Source organism: Macrosteles quadrilineatus, unplaced genomic scaffold (assembly GCF_028750875.1).
Source record: "Macrosteles quadrilineatus isolate MER2022 unplaced genomic scaffold, UCM_ALF_1.0 Scaffold_9__3_contigs__length_116548681, whole genome shotgun sequence".
In the NCBI taxonomy this organism is placed as follows: domain Eukaryota; kingdom Metazoa; phylum Arthropoda; class Insecta; order Hemiptera; family Cicadellidae; genus Macrosteles; species Macrosteles quadrilineatus.
Genome location: NW_026542602.1, coordinates 100,018,229 through 100,040,979, shown reverse-complemented (window position 1 = coordinate 100,040,979; position 22,751 = coordinate 100,018,229). Strand labels below are relative to the sequence as shown.

The 22,751-nt window shown below is 37.5% G+C and overlaps 1 protein-coding gene across 1 annotated transcript in view; it reads left to right on the top strand.

Moving 5' to 3' along the window:
* LOC129003665 (uncharacterized) overlaps positions 1 to 16,068 on the top strand; it is a 37,718-nt gene extending 21,650 nt beyond the window's left edge. Inside the window, exons 4-9 of the mRNA XM_054431964.1 lie at positions 11,000 to 11,136; positions 12,109 to 12,290; positions 12,884 to 12,974; positions 13,571 to 13,748; positions 14,598 to 14,757; positions 15,730 to 16,068. Coding sequence (XP_054287939.1) covers positions 11,000 to 11,136; positions 12,109 to 12,290; positions 12,884 to 12,974; positions 13,571 to 13,748; positions 14,598 to 14,757; positions 15,730 to 15,974 — 993 coding nt within the window. The 3' untranslated portion in view covers positions 15,975 to 16,068. The remainder of the gene's footprint in view (positions 1 to 10,999; positions 11,137 to 12,108; positions 12,291 to 12,883; positions 12,975 to 13,570; positions 13,749 to 14,597; positions 14,758 to 15,729) is intronic.
* Positions 16,069 to 22,751: the final 6,683 nt, after the last annotated feature.

Below are 22,751 nucleotides of genomic sequence, written 5' to 3'. Positions count from 1 at the left end.
TAACGGTTTTTAGTTGTAAAATAAGGCAAAATAAAGTGCACCCTGACTAACGCTTGCTCTATTTTTAACCAAAAAAGTTATTTTTTCGATCTTTTTTGATTGTTTGATAAGGAATTTTAAATGCTAAATAAAAGTGTCCTTGAGTTTTTCTAACAATAATCCATTTTTGAGTTATTTAAGTTATAAAAAGTCAAATGGCTGCCATTTTAAAATTACTAATCTGCTAGAAATTGTGCGCTGAATATTTATGCTCTTTATTTGTGACATATAGTTCGACATTCTAACTAAAAATGACTAAAAATGATTAACATGCCCGTCTGTGTTACCCGCTGAAAAATCACGATAAAAACGATTTCTCCTAAGAGTTAAAGAAAGCCCAGTTGTCTTCTTGCACACAAGTATGTCTGCACCGGCACGTGCATACATCTAGATCCTGTGCTTTAATTTAAAATACAACAGTTATTATACAATATATGTCTGCAAGTTATGTCTGCGTGTGTGTGGATGTGTACATAGCTACAGACTACACCTGTGGATCGATTTTGATGAAATTTGGTATGTAGGTACTAATCCATGGTATCTCCAGGTGTCATTTAATTTCTTTTTAATTTTGATTTTTAATGGTGATTTTTAATAGTGATTTTCCCATAAACCCCATAAAATAATAGAAAATTGAATTTTCTCAAAGATGGCCCGTACGATTTTGATAAAAATTTAGGAAAAAAAGCCGGTTTTGATTAAAATTTATGTGTCATAGTCTTTATAATTAAAAAAAAAATAGTGAAAGCCCCTATTGCTGTAACAATTACGGTTCAAAAGATATTGCAACTTTTGTGATTTGTTCCTTATAAAATATCATAGTTACTCCCATCGCTTACCCATGATAAATGTTGTTGACAAGCTAATGGGAGAATGTATGTGTCAGATTGCTGATACCGTTATTTGTTGTATTGCCAAAATAATCGATTACCTTTCGCTCCTCACAACAGAATCTCTCCTTGCCCCAGTATCGTAGTATTGTTGAGATGTCTGGAGGTAAACAGTCCCTGTACAGTTACCGCAAGGTTCGCTGCCCAAGCGTTCGCCAGTAATTAAGACCTACGCAACCTAACCGAGTTTTTGTCTGTTTATCACCCTTTACACTCGTGCACTGATAACATCACTTTGACTCCGCTGCCGTCTTTCAACGAACCTTTTACAGTTATATAAGAGTATACGTTTATTGTGTAGTCGTAAACTATTTGAAGCATTATTATTCATTTTTCCAGTGGCAAATATAGGATGATGTTCTTGTATAATAATAATAATTATTATTATTATAATTGTTGTGTTATTAATAAAATAAGAAAATCATTCTGCAATAGTAAATGCTACAGAACAAAAGGTAGGCCTTACATCTAATACATGCAAAACAGCCTACCTTCGTCAAAGTCTAAAAACTGTAGTTTGTAGTGCCGTATTTTTCTTCCACTATGGTATTCTGTATTATGTTATCATATGTATGTACAAAAATACACTGATATAAAGTTTTTCCTCTATGACTTCGTTTTATAGCCTAAAGCCGAAACAAGTTCTATCTCAACTATTTCAATCTGCTATTTGCCTCTTGATGACGCCCAAAATGACGATTTACCATCGTTACATTTACCTAAACGGTTCATAAACGCAGGCAGCTCTGTAGACTCTGACGTTGACGACCAAATAATGTCTCCCAAGGAAATATTTAATGGTTACCTCCGTTGTAGGTGTCAGCAACATTCGACGATCAGTCATCTTCATGACCCACTTCCCCACAATTGGGTCCCGTTCCACAATTTACTTTTGAGTTTACTTTGTTGGTGGTTTTTGCTACCATTACTCGTCTCAATCACTGTTTTGTTCTTCGCCATTGAAAAAATCTCATGTTACATAGGTAGGATATTTTTTTGATATTCGTCATTGAAAAAACAAAAAATATAGGCTTGATATGTTAATAGATATAAATAAATATATCGCCGTGATTTTCACTTTATTAAAGAAATAATAACATTTCATAAAAAAACTGTTTCATCTATTATTACATTCATATAACTATTTTGCACAATACACCGATTAATATTTTTGTTCAAGAGGCAAATTTGCACATATTTGTTTATGTTGTGATATAGTATTTAATTATAACAAGATGGTATACAGTGTGATCAACTCAAGGAGGTCACCATTAGGATATCGGAAACGGTAAGAATTGGAGAAAACTTTAAATGGGGGACATTCCTTTATTTTTTGTGGCTGTTAAAAATATGACTTTAGTTTTTCGGAATTCAGCCGCCATTTTCCAAAATGGCGTCCAACTTTTAAATTTCTTATGGAACACCCTATATTCTATCATGTTTTCGGATTGAACATGCAATTTAAAAACTTTTTTATTCATGACATTTTTTTCGATAAACCCACTCGTTTAGGAGTTACAGCCTTAGGAAAAATGACTTCCGGTGTTCATTAGGAGTAGCGGATTTTTATCCCCCTGGAATTTTACCCCCTGGACAAACGTGGCGTCACATACCAGGGGGTAAAATTCCGGCCGCGAACTTTTGAGTTTCGCGACATCAGCTCGATGGATTAAACGCGAAATTAAACATATATTTTCACGGTTGTGAATTTAATTTACACATCAAATTATAAAAACCTAGAATGTACGGCCCGGATTTTTACCCCCGGAATTTTACCCCCCGGATTTTTACCCCCCGGATTTTTACCCCCCGGAGTTTTACCCCCATAATTTTACCCACTGGCCAGATATATAAATTAGTGAGAATGATTAATTATCTTCATTCAGTTTTAATTTAATAGTAAACATTTTATTATTAAGTACCTAGCCTATATTAATTTATTTGTAACATTAACTAATCGAACAGGTTTTTAATTTTAATTTTGAGATTCTAGTATCAGGATTCGATCTTTGAAGCCAACGGTTGGTTAATATGACCAAAATAAAACAGCAAATTCGGTTTACTTAGTTGAGATTACAAAATAAATAAATAAAGATAGGCTACTAAATAATGAAATGTTTACAATTAATTAAAAACAGAAATAAGAAAATCAATCATTCAGTTTCTAAAATCGATCAGGGGGTAAAATTCCGGGGGGTAAAAATCCGGGGGTAAAATTCTGGGGGGTAAAAATCCGGGGGTAAAAATCCGGCCCGTACATATTCAGTTGTCTAAACGCTAGTTATATGGACACGGGGTAAAATTCCGGTTTTTATCGCTAATCTAATTAATCACGCTCTGACTATTTTCATTAGACTTCCAAATCCGCGGGGGTAAAATTCCGGCCGCGAACAAACTTTTGGCCACTCTGGTTACTACATCATAGTGACGTCAGCTTTGCCCAGGGGGTAAAATTCCAGGATGATAAAATTTCGGCGACCCCATCATTTATCCCCCCATCATGTAGCTCCTAAACGAGTAAGTTTAGATAAAAATTGCGATGAGTCAATAAGTCTTAGAACTGCATCTACATTCCAAAAAGACCATAAAATTCGTTAAAAATATTAATTCTATTATTTTAAAAAAGGCGGTCATTTTCCAGAATGGCGGCAAACTAGAAAAGTGGAAAACTGTGTATTGTTGCGGGCTTAGCAGGTTCTTTACAAATAAAACTTGGCGATTTTATAATAACTATTTATTTACAATAATTATTCTATATTTACAGATATTAGAATTACCTAACACCTAACTAACCCTATCTAAACCTAGCTAAAGCCTATTCTAATTTACAATGTTTCTACTTACAGCTAGCCTCTACAGGATTTATCACTTCTGTTACAACACTGTCACTACACTGTCACTAGAGTCACTACACTGTTACTCTCACTGTCACTACACTGTCACTGCCACTAGCACTAGCACTGGTCACTAACACCGACGGGCACTTGCTGCGACGATTCTCGGAAGGCTCAACTCAACTCAACTGCCGTGTGACGGAAGACGGTCCCTTATATAAGATTTCCGTAGAACATTCTAGAGACTACTCCTAGGCTAGACAAAGGTGTTTACGGATCGCCGTGGAAGCTTCTGGAGATGTCAAACCCCCTATTGACGTAGTCCGTTGACATGGGTCTATTGTCTATCACTGGCGCGTTCAGAGAAACCGTGTAAACAAACAACCCTTTTGAGACGGCGCCTGGCTATTGTTGTGCGGGGCTCCTGACTTGTAACACTACCCCCTCCTTAAGACTGTTCTGTCCCAGAACAGATTTCCCACGAAGCTTGCGATCTTCTGGTTCACCGGAGGTTCCCCATGGGTTGTATACGCAGACCACAATTTCGATGCCAGTGTCCCTAAAAAGTTCCTGTACCATATTTCTTACAATCCTCCATTCCAGTCCGTCATAACCACATCCCAGCCTGGGAATAGCGAGCTTTTTTATTCCGATTCGAAGGAGCTTGTCTCGCAGGTCTTGCAGGCTTCTCTTCAACGATTCGTAGGAGGGCTTCTGGTTTGACGTCTCCTTGGTTACGAGGTAGAACAAATGCTGTCCATTGCGCTCCAGGTGGAGGGTTGTGCCAATGGCTGGGCTCTGACGCTCAAGATCTTCGGTCCCTCCAAACTTCTTCCTGAAGACAGTGGCTATACCACGCGACGCTCTCAGGTCTTCTGCTACGCAGTGGGCCAAAGCATAATCCACTGGCAAGGTGAAGAGGTCCTTATATAACAGCCTCAATTCCTCATTTCCACGTTTTTTGGGCACGACGTCTCTTGTTTCGGTTGAGATGCTGCGAACTTGTTGTTCATCTTGTTGGCCGTGATCTCCTTTGTAGGGTGCAAGCCTGTTGAAATGGACTATTTTGGGTTTGCCATTTGGTTGCTTTTTAATCCTGTAGATGACGTCATTTAAACGGGAAATAACTTCATAGGGTCCCTCCCATGAGTTTTGGAGTTTGGGTGAATAACCACGACGCCTTCGGGGATTATGTAGCCACACGAGATCACCAGGTGTGAACCCTCCTTTCTCGGCCTTCACGTCGTACCTCTCCTTCATCCTGTCACTTGCTCCAGATATGTTGCGACGAACTTTCTCATGTATCTCGTCCATCCTCTTCCGCAGATCCGATACGTAGTCCTCGCCAACCACACATTCGTCTGGCTTCAAACCATACTGCAGGTCGCATGGAAGACGGAGCTCTCGGCCGAAAACTACGTTGGCTGGAGTCTGGCCGGTGGTTTCGTTGACCGAACTCCTATACGCAAGTAGGAACAGGTGCAGGTATTGGTCCCAGTCTCGCTGATGATCGGAGACGACTTTTGACAGGTATCTTCCCATCGTCCTGTTCATGCGCTCTACCATGCCATCTGACTGTGGATGAAGAGGTGTTGTTCGAGTCTTCCGGATACCAAGAACTTCACACATTCTAGAGAATACTGCTGACTCAAAATTTCTTCCTTGGTCAGAATGAAGTTCGAGCGGGACGCCAAATCTGCTCACCATTTCCTTGATTAATATATCTGCAACTGTTACCGCTTCCTGGTTAGGCAATGCATAGGCCTCTACCCATTTGCTGAAGTAATCCATTGCGACCAAAATGAATCTATTTCCAGAATCGGACATGGGGAACGGTCCTGCTACGTCAATGGCGATGCGTTCAAACGGGGCACCTACGTTGTATTTCTTCATTGGGGCTTTTCGTTTGTTGACAGGGCCATTTGAAGCAGCACATGTTGCACACCTTCTGCACCAGTCTATAACGTCGTCTCTCTGATTTGCCCAGTAGAAGCGCTCCCTTACTTTCACCAGTGTACGATGTACCCCAAGATGGCCTCCAGAAATTCCATCGTGAACTTCCCTTAGGACTTCGGGAACCCTCTTCTTTGGAATTATTAGTTGGAGTTTTCGGTGCCCTCCTTCCTCCGATTCGACGACTCGCTTCAAAACACCTTCGTCCATTAAAATCGAGTTCCACTGCGCCCAGTAGGTCTTCACATTCTTAGACAATGGAGCAATATCCTGCCACGATGGTCTTCCTTTATTGTCCATCTTCCACTGCATAACGTGTCTTAGGTCGGAGTCTTCCTTCTGGTCCTCTGACAGTCTCTTACTATCCCATTCGTCGTCAACGGCGGTCACACGATGAACTGATGCACTTTTGTCTTCCTTGCGTGTGCAGTGCGCGCAGCTGTCCCCGCATGGTCTTCTAGATAGTGCATCTGCGTTCCTGTGGCTAGGCCCCGCACGATGGATTGATTCGAAGTCATACTCCTGTAATCTTTCTAACCATCTCGCAACCTGTCCTTCAGGAGATTTGAATCTTAGCAACCACATCAGTGCGGCATGGTCGGTTCTCAGGAGAAACCTTCTTCCATACAGGTACTTATGGAAGTGTTCTATGGACTTAACCACTGCGAGAAGCTCCCTCCTGGTGACACAGTAATTACGCTCAGGCGCTGACAGGACCTTACTGAAGTATCCGATCACATGTTCCTCTCCGTCCTGAAGCTGAGAAAGGACTCCCCCAATTGCTGTATTACTGGCATCCGTGTCAAGTATGAACTTTCCGTCTGATCGTGGATAGCTCAATATGGGTGCACTGCATAATTTGGCCTTCAGCTCTTCAAAAGCTTTCTCGCAGTCGTTATCCCAAACAAAGGTTCTCTTGTCTTCGGTTAACTTAGTTAGCGGTTTGGCAATATTAGCGAATCCCTTAACAAATTTCCTGTAGTAAGCGCACAGCCCAAGGAAGCTTCTAACTTGGTGTTTATCCTGTGGTATTGGCCAATCGGTGATAGCTCTGATCTTCTCCGGATCTACAGACACTCCCTTGTCTGATACGACATGGCCGAGGTAATTGACCTGTTTGCGGAATAAGTTGCACTTCTTTGGGTTCAACTTCAGATTAGCCATCCGCAGTCGCATGAAGACATTCTCCAGGTTCTTCAGGTGGTCTTCGAAGGATTTGCCTAGGACGATAATGTCATCCAAGTAAACCAGGCATGTCTCCCATGACAATCCCCTGAGGACGTTCTCCATAAGCCTTTCAAAAGTAGCAGGGGCGTTACAAAGTCCAAAAGGCAGCACAGTGAATTGCCAAAGTCCTGTCCCAATAGAGAACGCTGTCTTCTCCTTGTCCTCAGGAGTGAGCCCGACCTGCCAGTAGCCACTTCTGAGATCTAAAGTAGAGAATATTTGACATCCTCCCAGAGTGTCGAGTGTGTCATCAATCCTGGGGAGAGGGTAACTGTCCTTCTTGGTGACATTGTTTAGAAGGCGATAGTCTACGCAAAATCTTGTTGAGCCGTCCTTCTTCTTCACTAGTACCACAGGTGACACCCAAGGGCTGCTAGAAGGCTCGATGACACCATCCGCTTCCATCTCTTTTATGATTTTCTCAGCTTCGTCACGTTTTGCTAGCGGGAGTCGTCTAGGAGCCTGACGTATGGGTTTTGCATCTCCGGTGTCTATCTTGTGCTGTACTATGTTTGTTCTTCCTCTAGGTCCGCTTCCGTATTCGAAGACATCTTGCCATCTGGTAATGAAGTCCCTTATTTTCGCACTTTGTTGACGCGTCAGATCCTGACAGGTGCTCTCCACGAAATTTTCCAACTCCTTCGGCAATCCATTTGGGGATGGTGGACATGATTTTAGTTGACGTACCACTGAGTTAACAGCCACGCACGTTCCGATCTTCACTCCTCTTTTTATCGCCACAGGGAAACCATTCAAGTTCATCAGTCGCACCGGATTTTCGTGTCCTAAGTTAAATAAGGATCTGGCGACAAAGACACCACGTCCAAGCTGGGATTCACTGTCACTTCCTGGCTCCAGAAGAACACTTTGCCCACTAGTCCAATCTCCTTCGACAGTAGTTCGGACGATGACTTGGCTGCGTGCTGGTAGCGTTGTGTCTTCCAGTAGAAGTACGCGTGCAGCGATATCCTTCCCACGCCGAAGTATGACATCTTCGTCTCCGAGAGTCACTAGTCCTTTTGTCATGTCCAACTTCAGTCCGTACTTCACCATTATGTCGGTTCCTAAAATCACGTCCTCGTCTATGTCGGCAACTAGTGCGCAATGTTTAAATACGCAGCCGCCGATGTGGAAGGTAGCAACCGTCTGCCCATATACCTGAGCCAGCTGACCTGTAGCTGTACGTAGAGACCATAATGTTGGTGAAATATCTTCAGTCGACACAGTGTTGGGGTTCAGGATGGTCATAGTCGCCCCGGTGTCCAGAAGACAGCTTTGGAGACGCCCGTTCACCTTTCCATCTATGTAGAAACTGCTTGACTGACTTCCAAGTGAAGCAACTTTAACACTTTTCCTCGGGGCTTTCAAATCGCGGGCTGACGGTTGCCCCTTTCCATCAACCCTCCTTAGTTTTCCTGTTCCGGTTCTGATGTGGTTGAAGGACATTTACTCCTGGGATGTCCCACCTGTCCACAGCTCCAACAGCGTATCTGCCGGCGACGTGTTTTTAGCGCCTCCAGAACTCTTTTCACCAGCTCCTCGATGTCAAGTGGAGATGTAGTTTCTGCGTCTGCCACACGGACTCGGGCCTGACCTCTCACCGACTGCCGTACAGCCTCGAACTCCAGTGCCTGTGTCAGTGCGTCACTCAGGGTCTTTGGTCTGGCGAGCTTCACTGCCTGTTGAGTCTCAGGTTCACGTAGACCGTCGAGGAATTTATCCACCGCCAAACTCTCGTAGACATCATCCGTGACCGATGGATAGGCGTTTCTCACCAGGCGAGCAATGTCGGCTTCAAACTCCTGAAGTGACTCGCTGGGTTTCTGGATCCGGTTCCGCAGTTGAGATCGGTAAAGCTGGTCCATGTGTCGATGCCCAAAGCGCATGTCCAATCTCCTCACTAGTTCTGGGAAATTCTTCCGCTCCGCCATTGGCATAGCATGCAGAACTGCTAACGCATCGCCCCGTAGTGCAAGGCACAGTGCTGAAGCCTTTGTCTCCTCTGTCCACCCATGGACCATAGCCGCTGTCTCGAAGAGAAGCATGTAGTCCTCCCAGGGGGTTTTGCCATCGAAATGAGGAACGATGTTCTGAGGGACAGCGGCAGCAATGGTGGGCGCTGGCTTGGAGATCGTTTCTGGGGCGTTATCCTGCCGAAGTTCGTCAGTGCTAGCTGATGACGAAGGTGTGAAGCTCCCCGATGCAGCCATCTCCTGCCTAAGCTTATCAACTAACCTATCTTCTAGATTCTTTTCTATACAGTTAACTTTCTCATCAATTTCATTTATCCTACTTTCTAAACCATCAACTTTGCTAGAATATTCACCTAATTTGTTCAGCATTTTTGATTCTACATTTGACATTTTTGTCTCAATGCTAGCTTCTAAGTTTTTGTTATTTTCTGACATTTTTGCCTCAATATTAGCTTCTAGGCTTTCTAACGTTTTACTAGTTTCTGACATTTTTGATTCTAGTGTTTTACTATTTTCTGAAATTTTTGACTCTAATGTTTTGCTATTTTCTGACAAAGACTCTAATGTTTTGCTATTTTCTGACATCTTTGACTCTAAGTTTTTAAACATTTTATTGATATCAGACGTCTCAAATAAAACGTGATCTGGATCTTCACCTGCATCAATTAAAGCTTGTTTAAGGCGTGCCTGAAGGGCTGATTTAGTTCCACTAGAATCAAGATCTCGTTCTTCTAATTCTCTCCTAAGATCAGCTACTTTTAACTCATCAAGTTTCACACCTTTGAAAGCCATTTTTATGCAAAACAATTAAAATAATTTTACAATAAATGATTTTTTTCCTTTGTAAACAAATTACTGATATGTAACAAAGACCCTGAATCTTACTAATATCTAATACTACTAAAATAAAACTCAATACTTTACAATTAAAATCGCCAAAATTATGCCGCTTTCTGACACCAATTGTTGCGGGCTTAGCAGGTTCTTTACAAATAAAACTTGGCGATTTTATAATAACTATTTATTTACAATAATTATTCTATATTTACAGATATTAGAATTACCTAACACCTAACTAACCCTATCTAAACCTAGCTAAAGCCTATTCTAATTTACAATGTTTCTACTTACAGCTAGCCTCTACAGGATTTATCACTTCTGTTACAACACTGTCACTACACTGTCACTAGAGTCACTACACTGTTACTCTCACTGTCACTACACTGTCACTGCCACTAGCACTAGCACTGGTCACTAACACCGACGGGCACTTGCTGCGACGATTCTCGGAAGGCTCAACTCAACTCAACTGCCGTGTGACGGAAGACGGTCCCTTATATAAGATTTCCGTAGAACATTCTAGAGACTACTCCTAGGCTAGACAAAGGTGTTTACGGATCGCCGTGGAAGCTTCTGGAGATGTCAAACCCCCTATTGACGTAGTCCGTTGACATGGGTCTATTGTCTATCACTGGCGCGTTCAGAGAAACCGTGTAAACAAACAACCCTTTTGAGACGGCGCCTGGCTATTGTTGTGCGGGGCTCCTGACTTGTAACAGTATTTTATGGTCTTTATGTAGATGCAAAATCGTAGATAAAAAATACGGACGAAATCTCCATAGTATATACTAAGGGGGGGGAAAGTAAAAATATGTAAAAATCCTTATATTCCCACCGACTAAAGGACTAATAATCACTACTCATAACGTCTAATAGAGGTTATGGTTTTGCTTATAACCAATAATTGCCAAATACAATCAGCTGGTTGGTTTCCGGTAAAAACTCATTACAGTACAGTATTACGTAATGAAACCACATTGTATTGAGCTGGTGTCAAACAGCTGTTTTCCGAAATAAATCCTTGCGCGGGAAGTTCGTTAAAACAGTGTAGTGTGGCGTAAATAAATTGTAAAATAATTTGATGGCCTAAAGCTTTGTAAATAAGATCTGTTTCTATTTTTTTTCTCCTTATTCTATTAGCCAAACACATTTTTCACTCGTAAATAAAGTGACTGTGAACATGAATCTCATGGTTCGTACGCCAACTCCCCGCAGTTAAACTGTGACCTGTACGTGGTTGCAGGGGTTTGTCCACGTGAGGATATGGTTCCCGCAGTTCCCGGGGGTTGTGATGATGTCAGATCAAGAACTCATCATCATGTGCAAGCCACCAGAGCCGACGATCATAGAGAACAAGGCAGCAGGCTTCGCCGGCAGCTTGTAAGTATTGCAATAATATTTGAATAATGACTTACAGTTTTAACGTGGTTTGAGATGGGTTATGCCATCTCCAACTCGACATTAAAAAATTAATTAATGCGTGGTGATTTTAATTGTTGGATTTTTAAAAAAATTTGAAAACTATATGAATTTGTAAGATTAATGAATATAAATAATTGTTAACATGTTTATTTTATTTCATAAAAAGAGGCTCCACCTAAGATGATAAACTCTATGTGATCGTAATGCATATTGCTGACAATCATAATAGGGTAAGTAGTTCACTGTTCATGGAGCTAGAGTTTATCGTGTAGTAAAGGAGACACCTGGTCGTCTGGAGTGGAGTACAATGTAGCTTTGTACAAGGAGGCTCCACCTAGGATGACCAACTCTATGTACATTACTGACATTCATGTATGTATAGTCCACATGGAGCTAGAGTGTCTGGTGTAGTAGAGGAGACACCTGGTCGTCTGGAGTACGAGGTTGGCCCTTTACAAGGAGGCTCCACCTAGGATGACCAACTCTATGTACATTACAGACATGCATCATTCATGTATGTGTAGTCCACATGGAGCTAGAGTGTCTGGTGTAGTAAAGGAGACACCTGGTCGTCTGGAGTACGAGGTGGCTCTGTACAAGGAGGCTCCACCTAGGATGACCAACTCTATGTACATTACTGACATTCATGTATGTATAGTCCACATGGAGCTAGAGTGTCTGGTGTAGTAGAGGAGACACCTGGTCGTCTGGAGTACGAGGTTGGCCCTTTACAAGGAGGCTCCACCTAGGATGACCAACTCTATGTAGATTACAGACATTCATGTATGTGTAGTCCAGATGGAGCTAGAGCAGTGTCTGGTGTAGTAGATGAGACACCTGGTCGTCTGGAGTACGAGGTGGCTCTGTACAAGGAGGCTCCACCTAGGATGACCAACTGTATGTACATTACTGACATTCATGTATGTGTAGTCCACATGGAGCTAGAGTGTCTGGTGTAGTAGAGGAGACACCTGGTCGTCTGGAGTACGAGGTGGCTCTGTACAAGGAGGCTCCACCTAGGATGACCAACTCTAGTTCTGAACTACCTGTTGACCAGGCAGTGCCAATAGGAACAAAGTTGCAGCTTCGAGCAAGGATAAATCCACAATCAGGTATGAGATGTACGATGTACCAGTTATACCAGTTACGTGAGTAAAAGTATTGATGATTTTCTTTTCTGGTCTTTTTTTTTCTTTTTTCTTTTTTCTGATGGTACTGTTTGTAGAGGTGATCAGAATAAGGTGGAGGATCATCAGATTAGGGGTTTTATTTGTGGAGGAGTTATTCGTGGGAATCTGTTGTAGTAAAATATTTTAAACACTTCTAACAACAAATGACTACTATTGAGTTTTTAAAAGAAAAAGTTTGATGGAACACCTGTTGACAAACCAACGAGCACTTTTTTTGTTACAGCAAGAAACTCCTACACTTGTCAATTTAGAGTAGCTGTGTGTGAAGTGGCTTCAGTGGTTCTCAGGAATTAATATTTTTACATTTAAATTGCTTTACTAACCACAACTGGCAACCGATGTAATAGTATGTGATTTGAAGAACATGTATCAGGCTACAGTATTACATAAATCATATCATTAATAATAATAAATATAAGATAATATCAATAGTAATATTCTTTACCTACAAAACATCACAAAACCTGACGGTAAAACCCAAAAACCTCACTCATAACACTGTTTTTGTGTTCCAGCCTGGAAGCATGTGAAGCTGATGGAAGTAACAGTTTCACCAGACCCTGACGATCCTCATGTAGCAGGAAGTGTGGCTCTAGTCAAGGGAGGGTTAGTATGATAACAAGTACCTATTAAATTCATTCTAAGTTAGTGAAAAAAAACTAATGATTCCACTACAAATTGCTATTCAGGTCCAACTTATTGCAGAAATGGTCTAAAAACACTTGTTTTAAGGGGTGTTTACTCATGCATCCACATACATGATTGATTGATTAGAGAATTGTAAAATGAATGTTTTAGCAGTGCTATTTTGGAACTGACGCCGCTGTGCAATGTATAGTTGCTTTCATTCGATAAGCTAGAGCTGCACGTAAGCTCTAGCTTCTCTAGCTTGTCATTAAAAATATTATGACTTTAAATACTACAGTGTAACAGTTGTATCAAAGCCAGTGGAGTCCAAAAAATGAAACAGAGGAAGAAAGACCTCTAACCATGACTCTGTTGCATGTCCGTTATCTCGTTGTCCAATCGACTCAATCCAGATACAAGTGTAAATATTTTTGTAGTAATATAATACATAGCGTTAGAGATGAAGATGCCACACAAGGTGGTGAAATGCATAGGGTACACTTATCTTACCTACAACCTACAAGTACTCAGGCAACAAGAACAAAGGTAAATCTAAACTAATGTGTGTTTCTTAGGTGTCGTAATCGAGACTTTGTAGCGATCATCCCTCATCAACCTGCCAGATATAGAGACCGGCACAATGAGGTTTTTCTAGACTTTGAAGCATTTCTGCTGAGTACAATGAAGGAAAGATCAACTCTGTGGATACATTCACAGATCAAAGCTTGCATGGACGCTGTGGACTGCCAACCTGTAAGATAAAAACTGTAATAATTATATAAATAGGTACATGTTTGGAGCTAATGTACATTTTAAATATTTTTTGGAAAGTTCAGGAGTATTTTCAATCAAATGATTTGTGAAACACACTGGGCTGGGAGCATGGGCTACTTCATTTCAGTATTTTGACTGTGGGGACAAGATTTTCAATGTAATAAAATTAAAACAGTTAATGGCAAACTTTTCAATAAATTCTCAACATATTATAGAAATAAGAAACTAATTACTGTAATTTACCAGGTCAGAAAAAATACCATGCATGTAAAACTGAAAATATTCAGACGTGTTTTGCTTTGATAACTTCAAAAATAGCATTTTGTTTTAAGTTCCTAATAAAAATCTATTTCAAAGTAGAAATTTTTTTGCAGGTATCATATATCAGGTATCTCTTTCAGTATGGAACTAACAGTTAGTTAGTTCAGACACAACAAAATCTTAAATAATACAATCTATGGTAAAACTACAAAATAAATAGTAGTTATATAGAATTATAATGTGGGGTCAAAGTTACTCAAAAAGCATTGAATGTTTCAACTACTTTTGAAACTTACTTGGAACAAAACCAATTAATTTGTAGTTGAACCTGCAAACCGACCAGAATAAAGAAAAACGCTTTATTGCATTTCAGCCGAGATAGGATATATTTGACTTACACCTCTACACTGTTTTTTCTCACCACACTCCTTTACTCATCATTGTCCCTAACTATGCACTCCAATGTGTCCTTATAAAATCTATAACTAAATTTTGATCAATTAAATCCTCAAGATCGTACAGTGGATATACTAAAATTACTCATATTGATTTTTGGGTGTTTTCTAGGAGTACTGCCTTGATCTGTTTGAGCCGAGTGGACAGGGAAGGCGACGGAGAGCGTTGAGTGCTAACATGCCGAGCGGCACAATGTCTGATCAGTTCCGCAACAACACTCAGTATACAAAGTTTCATGAGAACATCGAGTACACTGTTCTCATGCCAGGAGGTAAGAGTCTGGTATTGAAATAGGCTTGAACTTCTTAGAAGATAAATATTGTTAAAATTTTCTCCAATTTTAGATTTAAAAATTTATATTGCAGGTATGATTTCTAAACTGAAAATGTAAGTAACCATGAAGTCACAACCAATGCAAATCTGTCAGTATTTTCTTTTATGTCAAGAGGCATCGACTCCTTACACGAAAGGAGATTTAGATACATTCTGGTTTTAAAGTACTAGTTTAGACTTTTGAACTTGAGGGGAATTAATTAATCTCACTAGCTAGTTTCAACGTATGGTACTTAGCAAGTTAAGCAGCACTGGTCCATTACAGTTGTAATGTTGTAATGTTGTAGTAAAAAAAATCATAGGTCTAATGCTTGGCAATCATGTCTTGACAATTTAAACATTTTAAAATTTAACTCCAATAAAAAGTCATTATATATTGATGCTAAATGTCTTTAAGTAGGGTTATGGATTTAAATTTATTATGATAGCTAAAAAGCAAAGTGGTCTTAAACAAGACAAATCACACTTATCTCACTAACTTGGCTTTAAAATGGCCTAAAAGCTGTGTCCTAATTTCCCTCAATGTTTCATATGTAGGTAGTTTTTAACAACTATAGCATAAGTAGACTAGTTTGTGATACATTGTCTGATGTTCATTTTGTAGCTGAGGAAAGCAACGTTACTAATCAATTCTAATCTACCAAAACTACCAATGAAATTTTATTTCAATTGTTTTTATAAATTTAGATGATGCTCACAATGGTATGTGACTAATTTTAAAATGCAGGGATTTTGAAGGACTATTGATTATTGATTACTTACTTACAATTAGTTACTTCAATACCTAATTGAAATAACTTTCACCCACTACTTGTCCAATCTGCAGAGTCATGTTCAAAATTTCCTGTGTTTTCATACTTTTTTTCTATTTCCAACATCAAAACTATTCTCAAACAACGCTTGTTTACAGATCTGTACCATCACACAGTGGCGATGGAGAACTCCTGCAGCACATTTCTGCTAATCTCCGCAGCGCTGGGTTGTCTTCTGTTCATCTCCGCATTCCTCATGTGCTACCTCGCGTCTCGGCTGCAGTCAGCACTCGCCGCATCCAATCACAGCCTCTCGATAGACCACCTGGTCAGAGAACATTCGCGTAAACATTCTCACGGCTCGGAGGCTATGACGTACACTGGTAGATCCATGTTACAATAGTCTGCTGCGGTAGGGTGTGGAACTTTGTAAAAGAGGTCAATAAAGCTCAGGCCTGGAATTAGATTGGGAATTTACCCTGAAATTTTTTGGTTGGGTTAAGAATTGTGGACAGTTTAATTATGGATCGGTTAATCAGTGACTTGTCTCATCAATAAGGTTAGTGCTAAGACAGGTCATTCAGGTTATCTGGAATATTCAGTAAGGGTTTAAAGTAAATTTAATGGGTTTCAGGTGTCACTACAAATACTGCGTAAAGATAAAAGTACAGTCTGAAAGCAATCCAACTAATTCTGGGCCTAACATCTAAAACATGTTATTTACTGACCTCTTTTGTAAAGAAATCTCAACAGTGATGATGGCAGAACAAAATTCTAGTAGTTAGCTAAACCTGAACAAATAACTTCAGGATCCTGGTTGTTCATAATCAAAGTTATACATTAAATTTTAAAATCTAGGAATATTTTGCGTCAGTTAAAAGTGGCACATGGCAGAAGAACCCTTCCCCGCCTCTGTGGCTTTGGTTATTTATTTCAAACAGTACATTATTTCAAACTTTATTTAATTTTATTACACATATTTACTAAATGAATTGTTTCCAAATATCAAATCTTTTAGATGTAGGTATGTGATATAACTCTAGATTTATGAACTTCACAAATCTACCTATCAGCTAGAATTTTTAAACTTTGTTCTGCTAACATTTAACTACTGTTAAAAATGTACAAATCAAATATACTGTGACATCACAGTAATAAAATAATTAAACCGTGAAGAGGGAAGAAAACTAATAGGAAAATGTTCACTGTAAATAAAACACCAATAGTGTTTATTGTAGTATACAGGGTGAGTTTCTACTGACCGTGTTAACTTCGCCAGTGGGTTCTACTCACTAAAAGGAACAAAAAAGTTCCTATAAACCCATGTCCGATTTTCGACCGTTTGGCTGTTTTGGGGGATTTTGTGTTTTTCTTATTTTATTAGACTTTGCTCCACAATTTATGTAATATAAACTTAACCAATTACTTTAGAGAGTTATAGTTAAAATCATTGGAAAGAACATTAAATTTGCTATAAATCAAAGGTTTCATTCAACAATTATACCATTACATAGTCCACGTTATAACCAAAATAAAGTAAAAAGTCATTAAATTAATTAATTACGATAATTTTCATGGGCCTCCTTTGATACATAAACCTGCATTTATGCAATGTTGAAATACATAAAAAACTTGGCATTTTAATAACCTTTCAAATGATATGCTATTCAATACTATTATTGATATAAACCAGTGAGAAATTACTAATAAACTACAATAAAACACGGTTTACAGATTTTGTTTTTGCACAGTTTTACTGTTAATAATAATCACTGTATTCATCATGTTGGCATAATCTTGATTGGTAAAAGGCTCCATGTTTTAATAAATGTTGAAAAACTCTTAATTGACTTGGAAATATAAAGTTAAAACAGCAAATTACTCAACAAGGTATGTTCAAGCAGCTGAGTTATCTAGCTATAGATGACAAATCAATAAAAGCTGACTTAATCAAGCACAAGGTAAAACTAATTACACAGCATTTAAGAATCAAACACACTACATCTTTGAAAATGTGAAAAACCTTGAGTTTATACATTTTATTAATTCAGATAATTTTAATAAATATTTAAAAGTTAAAATAATGTACAAATTTTATCAGATAGTTCAATAAAATACATCATCGAGTATACAGTAATTATTATTAACAGTAAAACTGTGCAAAAACAAAATCTGTAAACCGTGTTTTATTGTATTTTATTAGTAATTTCTCACTGGTTTATATCAATAATAGTATTGAATAGCATATCATTTGAAAGATTATTAAAATGCCAAGTTTTTTATGCATTTCAACATTGCATAAATGCAGGTTTATGTATCAAAGGAGGCCCATGAAAATTATCGTAATTAATTAATTTAATGACATTTTTACTTTATTTTGGTTATAACGTGGACTATGTAATGGTATAATTGTTGAATGAAACCTTTGATTTATAGCAAATTTAATGTTCTTTCCAATGATTTTAACTATAACTCTCTAAAGTAATTGGTTAAGTTTATATTACATAAATTGTGGAGCAAAGTCTAATAAAATAAGAAAAACACAAAATCCCCCAAAACAGCCAAACGGTCGAAAATCGGACATGGGCTTATAGGAACTTTTTTGTTCCTTTTAGTGAGTAGAACCCACTGGCGAAGTTAACACGGTCAGTAGAAACTCACCCTGTATACAGGGTGATTGATATAAGTGTGCCAACCGTTTTATTCGAAAACCATAAGAGATATCAAAAAAAGTTAAATGGTAAGTGCCGTGGATTTTTTATTTAAAAAATTTTAGTCAAGTCAAAAACATTATTTTTGCCGCCATTTTTCCAATATGGCCACCAACTTTGATTTTTCTTATGGAACACCCTGTATTTCATGATGTATACTAGTAGAAAATGTAATTTTAAGACGATTTTACTCTTGTAATTTTTTTCATAAACCTAACCGTTTCAAAGATAATAATGGTTTAAGTTGTGAAATTTTGAATGGTTTTCGAACAAAACAGCTGGCATGCTTGCTTAGGCCTTTATCGAAACTCTTTCTCATGCAGAAATTTCAAAACTTTAACCATTATTATCTTTGAAACGGTTAGGTTTATGAAAAAAATTACAAGAGTAAAATCGTCTTAAAATTACATTTTCTACCAGAATACATCATAAAATACAGGGTGTTCCATAAGGAAAATCAAAGTTGGCGGCCATATTAGAAAAATGGCGGCTTAAATAATTTTTTTGACTCGACTAAAATTTTTTAAATAAAAAATCCAAGGCACTTACTATTTAACTTTTTTTGATAACTCTTATAGTTTTCGAATAAAACGGCTGGCACACTTATATCAATCACCCTGTATACAGGGTGAGTTTCTACTGACCGTGTTAACTTCGCCAGTAGGTTCTACTCACTAAAAGGAACAAAAAAGTTCCTATAAACCCATGTCCGATTTTCAACCGTTTGGCTGTAATAGGGGATTTTGTGTTTTTCTTATTTTATTAGACTTTGCTCCACAATTTATGTAATAAAAACTTAACCAATTACTTTAGAGAGTTATAGTTAAAATCATTGGAAAGAATATTAAATTTGCTATAAATCAAAGGTTTCATTCAAGAATTATGCCATTACATAGTCCACGTTATATCCAAAATAAAGTAAAAATGTCATTAAATTAATTAATTACAATAATTTTCATGAGCCCACTTTGATACATAAACCTTCATCTATGCAATGTTGAAATGCATAAAAAACTTGGCCATTTAATAATCTTTCAAATGATATGCTATTCAATACTATTATTGATATAAACCACTGATAAATTACTAATAAACTACAATAAAACATGGTCTACAGATTTTGTTTTGACACAGTTTTTACTGTTAACAATAATTACTGTATTCATCATGTTGGCATACTCTTGATTGGTAAAAGGCTCCATAGTTTAATAAATGTTGAAAAACTCTTAATTGACTTGGAAATATAAAGTTAAAACAGCAAATTACTCAACAAGGTATGTTTAAGCAGCTGAGTTATCTAGCTATAGATGACAAATCAATAAAAGCTGACTTAATCAAGCACAAGGTAAAACTAATTATACAGCATTTAAGAATCAAACACACTACATCTTTGAAAATGTGAAAATCCTTGAGTTTATACATTTTATTAATTCAGATCATTTTAATAAATATTTAAAAGTTAAAATAATGTACAAATCTTATCAGATTGTTCAATAAAATACAACATGGAGTATACAGTAATTATTATCAACAGTAAAACTGTGCAAAAACAAAATCTGTAAACCGTGTTTTATTGTAGTTTATTAGTAATTTCTCAGTGGTTTATATCAATAATAGTATTGAATAGCAGATCATTTGAAAGATTATTGAATGACCAAGTTTTTTATGCATTTCAACATTGCATAAATGCAGGTTTATGTATCAAAGTGGGCTCATGAAAATTTTCGTAATTAATTAATTTAATGACATTTTTACTTTATTTTGGATATAACGTGGACTATGTAATGGTATAATTGTTGAATGAAACCTTTAATTTATAGCAAATTTAATATTCTTTCCAATGATTTTAACTATAACTCTCTAAAGTAATTGGTTAAGTTTTTTATTACATAAATTGTGGAGCAAAGTCTAATAAAATAAGAAAAACACAAAATCCCCTATTACAGCCAAACGGTTGAAAACCGGACATGGGTTTATAGGACCTTTTTTGTTCCTTTTAGTGAGTAGAACCTACTGGAGAAGTTAACACGCTAAGTAGAAACTCACCCTGTATATCTAGTGCTAAGAAGTAGTTTTAAGTAAAACTATTAATTTATTAATTCTATATGTTTTTATCAATGTTATATATTGACAAACACTTTTATTTACTCGTAGGATACTGTATTTATTTTTATAAAGGAGTTTAATAATAGTATGTTTCTCTAATAAACTTTTTATTTGCAAAAACTTATTGAAAATGAAAAAGTTAAGTATGCAATAGGTGAAATAAGAATTATCTGGAAATTTTGGGTTGCGTTGGTCTAAGTAAGTTAAGGGATTTCTTTTCTGTGTTCTTGTACGATAAAACGTTTCTGGTAACAGCTATTTGACAATGTAACATACATGTCATATATCTACATTTACCTTGTAAAATAATTGACAAATTATTCAGCAAAACAAATTTATAAGGCACTCTAAAGGAACACGGTCACTGTTTCATCTTGTCATATGTATGTCATATATATAAAAATGCTCATCATAAGAATAATGTATACAGTATATTTTTATGTATATATCACTTCAAACAGAGGGAGTGTGGTCCAAAATATAGTTTGTGAGCTGTCTCTCGACATCCAATATAAACTATTTGACTGTTTCATGACGTCCGAAAGAACAGTAATTGCAAGAAACATTATTCTTTATACAAGCTTTGGACATTATGTCACTGGGGATCGTGCGACAGCGCACATCGTACTATTAAAAACTTAGCAGTAGCACTACGTCCAAAGCCGCTGCCAGAGTTGTACGACGTCCATTAGCTCAGCGCTATCGGAAGACGTCCAGAGCTCCTTTGGGTTATTATTCACTAATGATGGTAAAACAGTTTTCACAGTGTGCAGGCGCTCTGGACGTCGTGGGACAGCGCTGAGTTATTGGATGTCGTGCAACCGGCAGCGGCTTTGGACGTGGTGCAACTGCAACTTTTTTAAAGGTGTAAAGTGCGTGCGCTGTGACCAATCTAATGACGTCCAGAGCTTGTAGAAGGTCTTTGTTTATTGCAGTTACTGTACTTTTGGACATGATGAGATTTGGAAGTTATGCAACAGTCCAATATTTTATATCGGACGTTGTGAGACATCTCAAGAATTATATTTCGGAAGTCGTGACATAGACTTATATCATTGGACATCATGACACTTGGACGTTGTACAATGCATCCCAAACAGATTGACTAAATTATCCTCAATAATAGCTCAAAGTTCCTATAACTAAATTACTTGGTTTTCCCCTTCAACGTGTTTATTGATGGTCAAAGGAAAGGATATGGTAATCGGTTTTATGACAAAAGTTTTGGGGCCAAATGCATGGTATGTTAAGTTAGTTTTATTAGGTTTTGAAAACTGTATGAGGAAGGCAACAATTCCTAAAGTAAAGATAGGTGACCTGAAATGTTATCTCATATTTCAAAAAAATTAACTGTTATTTCAGTATTATTCTTGAAAATATGTACAACTAACAACTTAAAAGTATCTAAATTCATTGTTTAGCTGTTACAAAGTTTAAAGGTTGACTACCATTTAAGAACGGTCGGAGGTGTGCAATATACTAAATAATATTGCAATTTGGTAGTGAATTACTGAAGTATCCATTTGTAATTATTTAACATTAAAATCTGATCAAACAATTCAATCATTCTTTGCTGTTTAATTTCCCCAATCCAGTAATTATCTCTTTCAGCGTCAATGTTGGTTTATGTCAAATTCAACCAACAAATCAAAAGAATATGTTTAGCTTTAGCTAGTGAAAAATAGCCTTACATCTACATGTGCAGCTAAGTGACAAACCTGAATGGCAAGGGCTTTGGTTCTGCTTTTAAAGTTAAGAGTTGTTGATTTATGATTATTAGATCTTTAAAGACATCCCAAGCCGAGAGTCAAATTCACCGTCTCTCTTTGCCCTGGAGACAGCTCAGTAAATCAGGAGTTGAAATCACATCATGGTCCTCACATTTTGATGGAAGAGATGCATCTTCTGTAATCAATAGTGGACTGGGGTGTAATTTGACAGGGTGTATTCTTTTAAAATTGCACATTTTGTCGGCAATTTTAGCTACTTTTGACCTATGGCTGATATCTAATTGTGTATCCAAAGCAAAGAAATGTTATCAGTTTATTTTTGAGTGAAAATATGTGCTAAATATAAGCACAATAAATTATCGCAGCATATTTATTGACCATGGAACCTAATAGTAGGGTATATTATGTAGGTTGGTCTACAATAGTGTATGTTAAAAGTGCACCAATGTCCAATACCACCACTAATATCTAGATATTAAATTTGAAATACTAAACTCCATATATTACTTTCTTTTATTCTTTATATCTTTACCAATTAAACTTGAATGAGTAAAGACTAGCCTGATTATAATTAGTACTACTATTGTATACTACAACATTCTACGGGTTTTCTGAAAGTAAAACAATCAGAAC